At 50.2% G+C, this 14,882-nt stretch overlaps 1 protein-coding gene across 1 annotated transcript; it reads left to right on the top strand.

Annotated features, from left to right (window-relative positions):
• The first annotated feature begins 5,424 nt into the window (after window positions 1–5,424).
• LOC126085492 (cytochrome P450 2F5-like) lies at window positions 5,425–13,521 on the top strand. The gene is given in 11 exon segments (XM_049900939.1): window positions 5,425–5,527; window positions 5,530–5,594; window positions 5,684–5,846; window positions 6,269–6,432; window positions 8,479–8,662; window positions 8,981–9,191; window positions 9,606–9,727; window positions 10,566–10,753; window positions 11,569–11,607; window positions 11,609–11,711; window positions 13,340–13,521. Coding segments are annotated over 11 exon segments (1,524 nt in total).
• Window positions 13,522–14,882: the final 1,361 nt, after the last annotated feature.

Raw genomic sequence — 14,882 nt, forward strand, 5'->3', positions numbered from 1 at the left:
TTGCAGACTGTGATCGATCCAGAATCGCATGCAACAGAAATTAACTATGTAAGGCTGAGTAAATGAAATGATACTGTGGGTTTTACATGAGATTATTGCTGATGTTTTGAGGTTTTTCTTTCTGGAAATAAGAAATGCTTTAAGGTCCTACTTTCTAGATATAAGAAACCATTTTCCTCTTTTCTCCTAAATTATCTAATGGGTTTAGTTATCGTAACTCTTGAATTACAAGTTCCTGTTGGTAAACTTAGGAAAGTTGTAAATATCATAACCAGAGAAGTGTGTGAAATTTGAGTTATGACTTTACAAATTAGAATAGCATTAGATTTCCTGTTAGTTCTCTTAAGGGATAGTTTGTGCCTTAATAGATAAATGTTGCTGTGTTTATATTAATATGCAACCTTAGGTTTTGCAGGGTGTAGTTGTTGCTGAGGCATATGAAAAAGCAGTTACTGATGCTGTTTATGTGGAAACAAGCACCTCATGAGATTTGTTTCCTTGGTTCAAAGACCTTAGGGTCATGGTTTCATTGGTTATATCAGACAATTGGCCCAGTATTACTGTTAGTGTTTCTATTCTACCTCCCGATTTGCTGTATGGTGCCTGGGATCTTAAAAACCAGATAGTGCCCAATTACCATTTATTGGGCTTTTTTGATCAAAGATTCTATAAATAGATCATGATCCAAAAGAGGGAACCATGAAAGAGTTATAATTCTCCCAGAATCCAGATTTCTGGTTTTCATGTAGGTTGGAGCAAACTACATAGGCCATCACCTTTGTGTGTTTTTTTGAACCTCGAGCTTTGAGGAAAAAAAATGATTCCTGGAGCTACTCTGAGTCCAGATAAACTAGCAAGACCCTTTTGTTCTGAGCATTGTGCTTTTTTTTTTTTTTAAGAAATTCAGTCTGTTTTGAGAAGCTGAATCTAAAGATCGGTAATCAAACTCTCACCCTCTTGCTATGCAGAAAATTATGTATCTTAAAGAAACCAGGTTCTTAGAGAAGATTGACCTCATGGCTCAGACTCCATTTTGTCTTAGAGTTCATAAAAAAAAAAAAATTAAAAAAAATTTTTTTTTTTTTTTGAGAAGGTCACCCATGACTGTTAATAGGTAAACCAAGGAGGGGCAGTTTGCCCTTGGGAAGAACACTAAGTATGTTTTAGACAGATTAACTGGAGCCCTCCAACAGGAGAAGTACCTTCTGTATTCTTGCTAATCATGTATTCTTTAATGGAAACTTGTCACATGTAAATTTTTCTATACCTTCTGTTTTCTCTAGACAAACTTCATGTGCTTTATGGACATATGTTTTTGTGTGGTAGATCCAACTATACTAGTTTAGACGATCCCTTTCCAACTGATAGTGAATTTACATGGGCAATCTCTTGTTTAGATTCCTAACAAATGCATTGGCAATGCACTTTGGAAAATTTAGGATTATCTATTGATATTCATAGTAAATATTAGACAGGTAATGTTAATTTGTTACCCATTGTAAAATAAGAGTCAGAAGAAAGCCCATTGGTCCAACACTCAGGGTGTGGTTGGTAACTTTAATTCCTACTTATGGTATATTTGAATTGGAGAAAACTTTAAGAAATTTATCAATCACTATAGGACAAATAACAGACGAATTGCTAGTGGGATGGAAGCACAACAGTGATCTCTGATCTCATTAAACCAAGGTGACGTGAGATAACAAAATAGCCTTAGATTTTTTTCTAGTCCAAGAAAAGTGTAGTCTGTGCTGTAGCAAATACCTCATGTTGCATTTAGATAAATAACACAGGAGAAGAACAGGATATACATAGAACTGGATAGCAAGCTACTTGGTTACACACTGTAACACCCTTAGAAACACCAGCTTTATTTGGTTTGTAACCATCAGGAATAAGTTTTTGAGCTAGATCACTACTACAAGGGATAGTTTTACACACCTAAAAGGCAAAAGAAGGCCTCGGGCTAAAATGTTGATGTACACTGAGTCTGCTCACTTTGGCAATGTGATTGATGAGAACACTGCTGTTAAGATCCTGGTGAAGAACCAGACGTTATCTGGTGGAAAACCAGCGCTGTGAGTTTAAAAAGCCTGCAATGGCCACCATCTAGGAGCTCGACTAAGTCCAGGTATTGATGTCGATGTGTTATCTCCAAGCTCCCAACAAAAGGAGTGAAAGGTTTAGGAACTAATGTTGGAATCATTATTCCCTGTCCTTGAGCAGAAAGAATGTGACCCAGCTGGGCTCACAAGGGTTTACAAGGACTCACAAGGACACTTCAACTGGGCCCTAAGGTATTGACAACAGAATAATCTTGGAAAATATCTTTTAGGGAAATTCTTACATAAGCCAGAACACAAAAGACTTTCCACTCTTATCATTTTCTACTAGCATTCAGTGAATAGAAAATCTGTCGGAAATTTGTTAAGAAACCTTGCCATACAGCCCTCTCTTGGCCCAAGTTCCCTCTGCAGTAGAAGCTCCAAGGACTTCCCAAGCTCCTGGAACATCTCAGGAATCTGGATGAGGCAGCTCCATCTGTTCTAAGGTCAGGGTGAAGTTACTTACAGTGTTGGGCGGAATCCAGTACTTCCTTTCCCCCAAAGTGGGGGCACATGCTAGGGTTACGTAATCCCATAACCAAGCCTTCACCCCCCTTCCAGGCCCAGCCCTAATAGGCCTTTCTAGGACTTGATCAACAGCTTCAGCCCCACCCCCACCCAGCCTTATGCCCGGGATCTGGGGTGTCAAATTCCCTGGGACCTCCAAGCACTTTCTCCCCCGCCTGCATGGGAACCGCAAACATGGTGCGCACCCATTGACCTGTGGGGATACCCATACCTCCGCCTGGCCTCCCAGGTCCTTCGCCTCAGAGGCATCCTCCACCCCAACCCAAGGTGTGGAGCCCTAGCCCAACTCTGAGTTTTGGCAACCTGCCTTCTGACTCAGGTACTGAAGGCCAATTTCTGGGGCAGAAGGCAAGAGTAGACACAGCTGCAGGCTGAGGAGGTAGAGGGAGGACTCTATGAGAGGAGGGAAAGAAGAGAGTTCATCCAAGTCTGAGGTCCTCTTTTCCTGTGGCTTTCAGCTGCCCCGCCCTTCCCCTAAACCCTCCTTGAACCTCAGCCTGGCTTCAGTCCTGCCTACTGCATACTGACTGGCAGAGGCATGACAGGCAGAAAAAGAGAGAGAGAGATCCAGAGAGTCAGGAGAAGAAAGTGGCAGAGACAGACTTGGGGAGATAGGGTGAGGGAGAAAGAGAAAGGGCAGAGCAAGAAATGGAGACAGAACAGAGAGAGAGACAAAGATCAAGAGACACAGAGACAGGGAGAGAGAGTAAGAGACCAAGGCACAGAGACACAAAATGATCCAGAGGCAGAGAATGGAGAGGCAGAAGCAAAGTGCGACATAATACAGAATTTCAGAGACAGATGCAAGATACACAAACACAGGGGAGGTGTGAAAAATGGGCTTACAGAGCACGAGAAAACTCCAACTCAGACAGGGAAAGAGACTTGCTCAAGGCCACACACCCAAGCCATTGGCAGAACTGGGCTCGAACCCAGAGAATTATAGTGCCCATGTGACCAAAGGTACCCGGCCTCCACCCCTGGCCTTCACTTTGCTCCAAGCCTCATAACTCCAACCCCCAAAACCAGGCCCAGGGCCCTGCATGGCAAAAAATGGGTGAGACCCTTCAGCCAAAGATTGAACAGACCCATGGAACAAAACAAGGCTAAAGAGGTGCACCAGCCCTGGGGCAGAGACTGGAAAGTAGGAGGGAACAGGAAAGCTGGTAACAGGGTATCCAGGGTTGAGAAGGGAGAGTGTTGACATGTTGTGGGGTTGTTAACCAATGTCATAGAGCAATGCGTGTACTGTTTGATGAGAAACTAGTTTGTTCTGTAAACCTTCATCTACAGTTCAATTAAAAAAAAAAATGGGTGAGAGGCCTTTGCCCCCAACCCAAGGCAAACCACCGCCCCTGACCACAGTGAGGAGAGCAGAGGTCTGCAGGCTCAAGAAGGGTGAAGGAGGGATCCCCAGACACAGCCCCCACCCAAGGCTCCACTCCACCTGGCTGTGAGCCCTAGGGCTGCACCCAAAAAACTGCAGGGGGGTGGGAAGGGATTACGGTTCACTTGGAGAACAAATAAGAGGTAAGGGTGGAGAGAGGCAATTTAAGAGCAGTCCCTGCCCCCAAGACATCCCGAGAGCTGCAGGGCACATCTGGAGCAGACCTTGGCTGTCTGCCAGAGCACACCTCTGGCACCCCACAGCTCAGCAGGTAAAGGGCCTAGCTGAAGGTCACAAGGAGAATGGGCAGTCTCATAAGAGGGGGTCGCTGGCTCCATCTCTCTCTGTGTCTAAGACTGGTTTGCAATCTCCTTTGCCATCTCCACTGAGGGTTGTCTGGTCTCTGGGTCCCTCTTTCTGGGGGTCTTTCTGGGGCTCTGTTCATTCATTTGACAAGTATTTTCAGGGCACCGAGGGTCTGTAGCAGCACTTCTCACAAAGGATGGCACCTCTCTCTGGATTGTGGCCCCTTGATTCTGAATATTTGATTCTCTTCTGTCACTGTTTCCACTTCTGCCTCCCCTCTGTCTCAGTCCTTCTTGGTTTCTGTCTCTTTCTCTCTCTCCATCTCTGTCTCTGTGTAGCTCTCTTTTTCTGACTCTTGGTTTCTCTACCTCTCTCTCTTCTCCCGTGGTCTGTGTTTAACTCTTTGTCTCCTTCTGTCTCTTTCTGTCCACCTCCATTTCTCTAAGTATGTACCTCTCTCCATCACTCTCTCTTCTGTCTTTCTAGCTCTGTGTCTCTAGTTCTGTCCCTTTCTCTAGTCTCTGTCAGTCTCTTTCTGTGACTTCCTCTTCCTCTGGTTCTGTTTCTGTGTCTTGATTGGTCTGCCTCTGTCCCGTGTCTCTATGTCTATTACTGTCTTGTGTGAGAGTCAGTCTTTTGATAGGTACATGATAGATAGACATACAGACACACAGATGACAGATAAATATGGTATAGATACAGACATCTATAGATACATAAATACCTCACTTTTTCTGTATCTTCCATTATCTACTTATGTCTCTTTTAGTCTCTCTCTAGCTCTATCTTTCTTTCTGGTCTATCAGTCTATCTTTTTACGTCTCTCTCCATCTCTCTCTCTTTTTCTGTGTCTCTGTATTTTGGCTATCTCTGTTTCTGTTTTCTAACTTCCTCTCATTCTCTCTTCTTTCTCCTTCCCTCCCTCCTCCCCTACCCCCTGACCTTTCCTTGTCTCTACCTCTACTTCCTTTCTTCTCTCCGTCCACCTGATTTCTGGGGCCTGGAGAACGCAGGCGGCAGGTGCCCATGGAGATCCCTGCCCCTCCCAGCCCTGCCTTCTCCCACTTTGCCCTCCAGACGCTGGATGCTGCCTTCACCATGGACACTGTAAGCATGACCATCTTGCTCCTGCTTCTGGCTCTCACCTGCCTGCTCCTCACCCTCCCCTCAAGGGGCAAGGGCCGGCTGCCCCCAAGACCCAAACTCTCCCACTCCTGGGAAACCCGCTGCAGATTCGCTCCCAAGACATGCTGACCTTCCTCGCCAAGGTGAAGGGTCCTAGGCTTAAGTAATGGGGTGAGGGGCAAGGGGGGTCCCATGGCCCCAGGCCCCCTGTGACCTGTCTTCTTATCCCCAGCTGAGCAAGGAGTATGGCTCGGTATATACAGTGCACCTGGGACCCAGGCGAATGGTAGTCCTCAGTGGGTACCAAGCCGTGAAGGAGGCACTCGTGGACCAGGTGGAGGAGTTTAGTGGCTGCGGAGACTACCCCATGTTTTTCAACTTCACTAAGGGCAATGGTAAGCCCACTCCCCACACGCAACCTTTTCCACAGTGCGGGAGGGGATAAGGGTGGGAGACTATCCCCCCAATTGTGGGGCCACTTAGGGCCACTAATCTGAGAACACCAAATGGAATGGAGCCAGGCAGTCCTAGTCTAGGACTAGGACATCACCATCTTGAATTGCAGTTCCATACCAATCCTCATCTTCATTCAACTGCCACCCCATTCTCTTTCCAATCCCTATTTCCATCCCAACCCCATCACCAACTTTCCATCTCATTCAAGTGGCCAAATTATTTGGCCCCAGCCCCCACTGTCCATTTCAATCCAATCCCCATCTTTCAGTCTCTCTCCCAGCAAGACTCAGGAAAGGGCACTCAGAGGAGAGTGGTTGGGGACAGGCTGTCCGTTGAGCGGCCCCCCTCTTTTTCTCCCCAGGCATCGCCTTCTCCAATGGGGATCGGTGGAAGGTCCTGAAGAGGTTCTCTACCCAGCTTCTGAGGAACTTCGGGATGGGGAAGAGGAGCATCGAGGAGTGGATCCTGGAGAAAGGCAACTTCCTGCTGGCAGAGCTTCGGAAAACTGAAGGTCAGGGTCCCCGAGTGCATCCTTATCCCTAGTTCATGCCCATCCTGCTTAACAGTCAGGGCTGCTGGGCACCATAGCATGGGCGGGCACTCACAACCCCTAGAGGCCCTTCACTCAGCCTGCGATGGGAACAGCGCCCCCTGGAGGTGGGTCGGTTTGTGGTGCTGTGTTTCCTCGAGGTTTGGCTGCAGGATCCGGTGGGGCTCTGTGGGCACCCTATCACTTATCACTGTGTGGTAGTTTGAGAACAGCTCGTGTAACGTGGGGAATGATGATGACAACGATGTTCTTGAGAACTTGCCACAGGCTGGACCTGTGCTAAGCACATTCGCACGCATAAGCCCCTTAAGCCTCCGAACCATCTATTTTGCAGATGAAGAAACGGAGGCACCAAGAAGTTAAATAACTGGCCTGAAGTAACACAGCTAGTAAATGGAGGAGGAGCGAGAATGTAAACCCATATCTACTGACAGCAAAGCCTGCACTCAACACACTAATGCCCGTTTATTAAGCACTTGCTGGAGTCCTGTTGGCATAGTGGTTAAGTGCTACAGCTATTAACCACAAGGTCAGCAGTTCGAATCCACCAGGCGCTCCTTGAAAACCCAGTGGGGCAGTCCTACTCTGTCCTATAGGGTCGCTATGAGTCAGAATCAACTCAATAACAATGTGTTTGACCTGGTTTGAGCACTTGCTGTATACCAGGCACTCTTCACTTTTGTTAACTTGCTTCACCCTCCCAGCAATCACAGGAAGAGGGACCTATTACAGGTGAGGAAGCTGAGACCCTGAAGGTTCAGTCATGTGCCCAAGATCAAACTGTCAGGAAGTGGCACAGCTGGTACACAAACCCAGGTGACGCTGCTGCTCTGTGAAAAAAAAAGTTAATAAAAACTACCAACACTCACATGGTACCTACCACAGTTCCAAGAGCTTTGCATATTGTATATTCTTGAAACATCACCCAAACTGAAGAAGTAGATCATATTATAAGCTCCACTTTAAGGGAGGGGAAACTGAGACACAGAGCAGTTCACAACCCCCTACCCTAATCTTCAAATCTTGCTGATGTGGGGCAAGAAAAAATGTGGCAGGGAATGCCGCAGGGTTAAATGATGTGACTAAATGACATGAAATAATAACTGTATTAGTTTCCTGGGGCTGCTGTAACAAATTAGCACAAACTTAGTTTAAAATGAGTCAGAAAGACTGTGTTCCTCCTGGAGGCTCTGGTGGAGAATGTGTTTCCTTGCCTTTTCTAGCTTCTAGACACCACCGGCATTCCTTGGCTTGTGGCTCCATCTTCTATCTTCAAAGCCAGCAACACCGCATCCTCCAATCTCTCTCTCTCTCTGCTTCCGTCATCATGTCACCTTTTCTCACTCTTGCCCTCCACCCTTCTTGGGTGAGGTTGTTGTGCTGTCAGGCACTGCATGTAGTACTGCATGTGTGTTGCCAACGTTGTTACATTGCTGTATATCATTAACATGTCATCCATTCTGCTGCTTTGCGTGGTTATATGTGTTGCCATGTCCCATACAGCTTGTCCTATGTTGTTTTCTGGGTTGCCATTGCGCTATTGTGTGTTGTGTTACAGGATGATATAGCTCTATACTGGTAGCATATGCCCGTGTGTTATGTATTGTGTTACCATGTCTTGGGGTGTTTCTGGGCTGGCTGTTGGATTTCTGATTATTGTATGTGTTCCATGTACTGTGGTCGTATTTTGCTGTGTTTTCTTGCCATATATCGTTAAGTGTTCTGGGATGCCTGATGATGGCTATGTGTGTTGTGCTGTGTGCTGTGTTCAATTGTGGCCAAGAACAGAGTGTTCCATTATTGGGTATTGTTGTCCCCGAGCTGCTAGGTGTTGTGGCTCCTACGCTGCCTGTTGCATTGTCGAATATTTTGGGGGTGTTGTGATGCTGTATGTTGCATGGCCACATGCCTGCATTCCGTGTTGCAATCACGTGAGAGGGCTGGGCTGGATGTTGTGCAAACCAGGGTTGTCGCTGCCGGGGCTCTGTCCTATGTATGGCACGTTGTACATCCCGAGCAAGCCCCTTGACCCGTTCGCTCCTCACCCTCAGGTGAGCCTTTTGACATTTGTGATCAGCCGCTCCATGTCCAACATTATCTGCTCGGGGCTCTTTGGTAGCTGCTTCGACTCCGATGAAGAGGGTCTGCTCACCATTATTAGCCTCATCAATGACAACTTCGAAATCATGAGCGGGCCCTAGGGAGGTCGAGGTCGGCTGGAAGCCGGGCGGAGGTCCACAAGATCGGGGATGGGGAGGGACAGACAGAGAGGAAATAGCCAGTGGAGAAGGGGCTGGAATTGGCCCTGCCTGACCCCGCCCCTCCGTATGACCTCCGCCTAGCCACGCCCTTTCCCAGTCAACGCTGTCTCTACCTCGCAAGGCCTTGCCAGCACCTGGCTGTCCCTCAAGACCGAACCCGCCCCTCCCTACCTGATCCACCCCTGCCTACCTGATCCACCCCAACCCCACTCACCACCCCCCCGCCCCGTTCCTCCTAACCCTCCCAACCCTGTCCCGTCCCAGATGTACAACCTCTTCCCGAGCCTCCTGGACTGGGTGCCCGGACCACACCGACGCCTCTTCCAGAATTTCGGGCGCTTGAAGGACCTCATTGCCCGCAGCATCCGCGACCATCAGGCCTCTCTCGGCCCCAGCTCTCCCCCAGACTTCATCGATTGCTTCCTCACCAAGATGGCACAAGTACGCCATGCCGGGAAGTCTCACCTCGGTCAGCTCTGAAACCTTTCTGCTGCCCCTGCCTCAAATCAACATGGATCCCGGGTTGGCTAGGCTCCGAAATGGTCTTCCTGATAGACTTCCCACCTCCAGCAGGTGAAGCTGAACACCTGGTCTTGCTGGGCTGGAGCCCGGAAATCTCAGGGCCATCACCAATTAACATCTAATTAGAAATCCTTAAGACTCTGTCCAAGATGCTAATTGTGGGCCCCACAGCTGAGATTTTCCCCGAACCGGCCCTTCCGAGCTTCCCAGCTCCCCCAAGGGAAGAAAGTTACACAGAAGCGAGACTGAAGTGGCCGGTCCGAGGGAACGGGTCACACAGGCTCCAAGCCCAGGGTCACAGTGTCCAGGGGGATCTCCTGGCCCTGGCTCACATCCCAGTCCCTCCACCCCCACAGGAGAAACAGGCCCTTCTACATGAATACTCTGCTAATGACCACACATAACTTGCTCTTCGGTGGCACCGAGACCGTGGGCACCACGTTGCGCCACGCATTTCTCGTGCTCATGAAGTACCCAGAAGTGCAAGGTGCGCGACCCCAAGCCTGGTTCGGAGACCCGCCCACACAGCTCCGCCCCGGGCTGGCCCTGCCCACATGCTTGAGCCTCGCCCCTCCCGCCTGTAAGCTCCGCCCCCAGTCAATGAGCCACGGCTGCACGCCTCGGTCTCACAGCCAACCTGAAAGTCTACTACCGCACACCGAGGCCGACCCCACCCACTTGGCCCTCGCGGTCTACACAGCGGTCTTGCTTTACCCCCGACATCTGACTCTGCCCACAACAAGCGTCTGGCCTCGGAGCCCCCAGGGCCTGCCCAGGAGCCCAGGTCTGATCCCTCCTGTACAATCTGACCAGTCCATACAGCATTGTCCGCGTCCCCACCTCTCCAAGCCCCAGCTCTGGGCCTATCCCCGAAACCCTAACCTCTAGGACACTGTCCCGTGTCCGACTGGGCCCATGCCGCCTGCCCCGCCTCTGACCTCGTCCTCCAGCACAGCCCATCCCCTCTCTCCGGCAACCAGCCGGCTGGCTTTTCTGAACCCCACCCATAATTTAATCAGGGGTCTGACCTCCAGGCAGCCCCGGAGCCCCGTCCCTTAGAACCCTTGCCCAAACTAGCCATTCGTCCTCTTCAGGTCTCTGAACCCACTCCCACGCATTCAGGCCCGCCCCCTCCTTCCCAGTCTCTAGAGAACCCTCCTGCGCCCCTGCAATGGCATCTCCCGCTGGCGGGGAGTTGACCACACACACATGCGCGGGCGCGCAACACACACACACACACACACACACGCACACACGCACACGCGCACACGCCCGGCCCAGGCGAGTCGTGTTGACGCCCTAGACTAAGCTTCTCACTCCCCCAGCGCGAGTACAGGAGGAGACAGACTGCGTAGTGGGGCGCGCGCGGCTGCTGTCTCTGGAGGACCACACCGCCATGCCCTGTACGGACGCCGTCATCCACAAGGTGCAGCGCTTCGCAGACCTCATCCCCATGAACTTGCCGCACTGCGTCACTCGGGACACGGCCTTCCGCGGCTTCCTTCTACCCAAGGTGCGCCAGACACCTGGCAAAGGACATCTAGCATCTTAGGAAGAGTCATCCCAGGCCCTAGCAACTTGCATTCACGTTTCTAGCCATGGGGATCCCGGGCCCTGGCAATCGAAACCCCGGGCTTTACAAACTGCCATCTCGAGGCCTAACCAGAAGCATCCGAGACCCTTGAATCCAGAATCTTAGCCCCTTCCCATGACCCCAACCCTATCATAGTGGGCTGGACCCCGTTCTAAACCCCGGACCCCTTCCCCACGGTAGGTCCCCTTCCTAGGACCTGTCTCCGAAATTCCCAGAGCCTGGGAATTTATTCGGAGGATCCTGTGCCCAGACACTGTTCTCAGAGACCTCTCTCCATTCCCAGAAACCCCAAATCCTCCCCCACAAGAGGGGGGGTCCTTATTGGCATCTCCTATCTGGAGGGGAGATGAAAGGGCAGGGGGGGTCAGAAGCTGGGGGAAGGAGCTGACTGTCTCATTAGGGGGAGAGCAGTTAGAAGCATATAGCAAGGCATATATAAATTTTTGTATGAGAGACTGACTTGATTTGTAAACTCACTTACAGCACAATAAAAATTTAAAAAAAAAAAAAGAGAGGGAGGGTCCTGCACCCTGTCACAGACCCAGCAACACAGCTTCCAGCACCCATCACTCCTAATCTCAGACTTACACACACTTCCTGGATCCCTGATCATGTCCGACGTCCTATTCCCCATATCAAGTCCCAAGGACCCCAGCCCTGTGGAATGGAACCCTAGTTCCAGGCCTGCTCCCCAACTCTTCTACACCACTAATTCCCACCTCCCACACACGCAGGGCAGGGATGTGATCACATTCCTTAACACCGTCCACTACGGATCCCAGCCAGTTCCTGACGCCACAGGAGTTCAACTCAGAGCATTTTCTGGGTGAAAATCGCTCCTTCAAGAAGAGTCCTGCCTTCGTGCCCTTCTCAGCCGGTGAGGGCAGTAGGGGTGGAAGGCAGAGTGTCTGGGGCCCATATTTCTATCTACATTCCGCAGTCTTAATTCCACTCCCCAAACCCTCGCACTTGGTCATCCCACTTCTTCTCCCCTCCCAACTCTGTTCCTCTCGGCATCTAATGATTAACTAAAATCCTGCGGAGGGAGGTGGAGGGGCAGGATAGTAATTAACTTGCAAGTGGTCACTGTCAGTCTCTCCACTGGGTGGCACAGTTGAGACGGCTTTACTTCCTGGCTTTGATCTCTAAAAAAAAAAAAAAAAAACTTCCGTTTTCCCAGTACTGGGGAATAGGTAACTAACCATAAGGCAGGAGCCCTGGTGGCGCAGTGGTTAAGAGCTACTACAAGCTCCGGCTGCTAACCCAAAGGTTGACAGTTGGAATCCACCAGCCAGCCACTCCTTGAAAACTGTGGAGCAGTTCTACTCTGCCCTATAGGGTCGCTGTGACTCAGAATCGACTCAATGGCAACAGGTTAGCCATATTGCCAGGAGCCCTGGTGGCGCAATGTTTAAGCGGTCAGCTGGTAACGGAAAGGTTGGAATCTGCGTGACAAAAGACGTGACAATCTGCTCGCATAAAGATTACACCCTTGGAAACCCTACAGCAGTTCTACTCTGTCCTATAGGGTCACTGTGAGTCGGAGTTGACTCCACGGCTCAAACCACCACCACCACCATATTGCCTCCTGTATGTCAGGTGCCGCCTCTGAGAAGAGCTATCTAATATAACGGTAGTAGATAAGAGCTTTTTTTTTTTTTTTAGATAAGAGCTGGGCTGTGTAGCCAGACTCCTGGGATTTACATCCCAGCTCTGCCACCTCCTAGCTGTGTGACCCTGGATATATTACTTCACCTCTCTGTGCCACATCTACAAAAGGGAGATAATGAAGCCCACCTCTTGGAGTTGTTATGAGGATTAAATTAACAGTGTGTACTCATTGCCGTCAAGTGATTTCTACAGGACTGGGTTTCCAAAGAACAGCTGCTGGATTCAAACTGCCGACCTTTTGATTGGCAGCCATAGCTCTTACCCACTGCGCGGCATACAGTGAAAGCTACATAGGCATTATATACCCATTGTTTTACCTGTATTTACCCTTCACAAGGAGCCCTGATTGCAAAATGGTTAGGCTCCCTGCTGCTGAAAGGTTGCTTGTTGGAACCCATCAGCGGCTCCAGGGGGAAAGACCTGGCAATCTGCTTCCATGAAGATTACAAACTAGAAATCCGTTTGTAGGGTGGCTCCGAGTCGGAGTCTACTCGATGGTACCTAACAACAACAACCCTTCACAAAGGCCTCATGAGGCACTGTTATCATCCCCGTTTTAAAAAAAGCCAGAAACTGAAGCCTAGAGGGGTTAAATGGCTTGCCCAAGAGCACAAAACTAATAGTGGAAGAGTCAGGATTCGAACTCAAGCAGTCGCACTTGTATGGGTCAGGTCATTCGGCTCCACGATTTTGTTAAAAGCATCTTTCCTAGACTTTTAAAGGGGCGACTCTGTGACGTCCCAACCGTTATTCTCAAAGGCTTTCTCTTGAAATTTGCCGGTGGGAAAGCCCCCTCAGCGCGTCTCCTCGCATCTCTTCTCCCTACCTCCGCAAGGCGCCGACTGTGTCTCGGCAAGCCGCTGGCGCGCATGGAGCTCTTCCTCTACCCCACCGCCGTCCTACAGAGCTTCTCGCTGCAGCCGCTGGGGGCGCCCGAGGACATCGACCTGACCCCGCTCAGCTCAGGTCTCCGCAATTGTCTGCGGCGCGTCCAGGTGCGCTTGCGCCCGCGCTAAGGCCCTAGCTCCGGCCCTTCTAGATTCGCCTGCGCCAAGCGGCGATGCTCGCCTCTGGGGCTGCGCTGTCCCTCTTCTTGTGCCGAGGTCTGCCCCCATCCCTCTCGCAGTCACACTCTCTTCCCCGCACCCTCTGCCTTCCACTTTCCCATCCCCACCCCTCCCATGTTTACGGGGGCGCAGTCGGCGCCCCCGCAGGCAGAGAAAGACATGGGGGACAAGGTGTCTGCCCCTATTTCACTCACAGAACTTACCCAATGACGCGCCCTTTCCTGGACTTTTTGTATCGTTTCCTAATAAATTTTCTTTCTAATAGATTTAAACCTAACTTGGCCGAATTACGTAGAGGAGGACGGCCCCTTAGGACTGGGGGAGAGGCAGCCTGGCTGCAGAGAGAGTAGAGAGCTGCGGGGAGTCTACCCACCCCCCGCACCCCAGCCTAGGGGCGGCTGCGGTGGGAGAACATTGTTTCCTGGAGACAGACTGGAAGGCAAAGGATGTGAGGGCCTGAAGACAGAGAAACAAAGACAGCAGCCCAGAGAGACACCAAACAGAGGGAGGCTGGGAAAGATGCCGGGCACTGTACAAACAGCTATATGCAGAGAGAAAGCAAGAGACTCGGAGACAAAGCAATTTCAGGAACAGGCAGAGAAATAACAATTACTAACACACAGTGCTTACCATAAAGAGCTCTGGTGGCGCAGTGGTTAAAGCACTTGACTGCGAACCGAAAGGTTGGTGGTTCGAAACCACCAGCAGCTCTGCGGGAGAAAGCTGTGGCAGTCATCTTCTGTAGAGATTTATAGCCTTGGAAACCCTATAAAGTCACTATGAGTTGGAATGGACTGGATGGCAGTAGGTTTGGGTTAGCGCTTATCAAGCGCCGCAGGCTGTTCTAAGTGCTTCACACGCTGCTTCATTTAATTCTCTCTGTGAGGAAAAACGGAGTCTCTGGGTGGAGCAAATGGTTATGGAACAAATGGTTAACTCATGCACACAGCTAACTGAAAGGTTGGAGGTTCCAATCCACCCAGAGGTGCCTCAGAAGAAAGGCCTGGCAATCTACCTCCAAAAAAATCAGCCACTGAAAAACCCTATGGAGCACAGTTCTATGCTGAGACACACTGGAATCGCCATGGGTCAGAATCCACTCCAGGGCAACTGATAAGGCAATATTATTTTCACATTTTTACAGAGAAGCAAAACTGAGGCTCAGAGAAGGAAAGTGACTTGCCCGAGATCAGACAATCAGGAAAGGGCAGAGCTGGGATCTGAACGCAGGTCATCTGGCTGCAGATGCTGGGCTCCCCACCACCACCTCTCAGTCTCCCAAGTCAGAGACCTAGAGAAAGCGGCAGAGA

This window comes from Elephas maximus, chromosome 11 (assembly GCF_024166365.1).
Source record: "Elephas maximus indicus isolate mEleMax1 chromosome 11, mEleMax1 primary haplotype, whole genome shotgun sequence".
Taxonomy (NCBI): Eukaryota; Metazoa; Chordata; class Mammalia; order Proboscidea; family Elephantidae; genus Elephas; species Elephas maximus.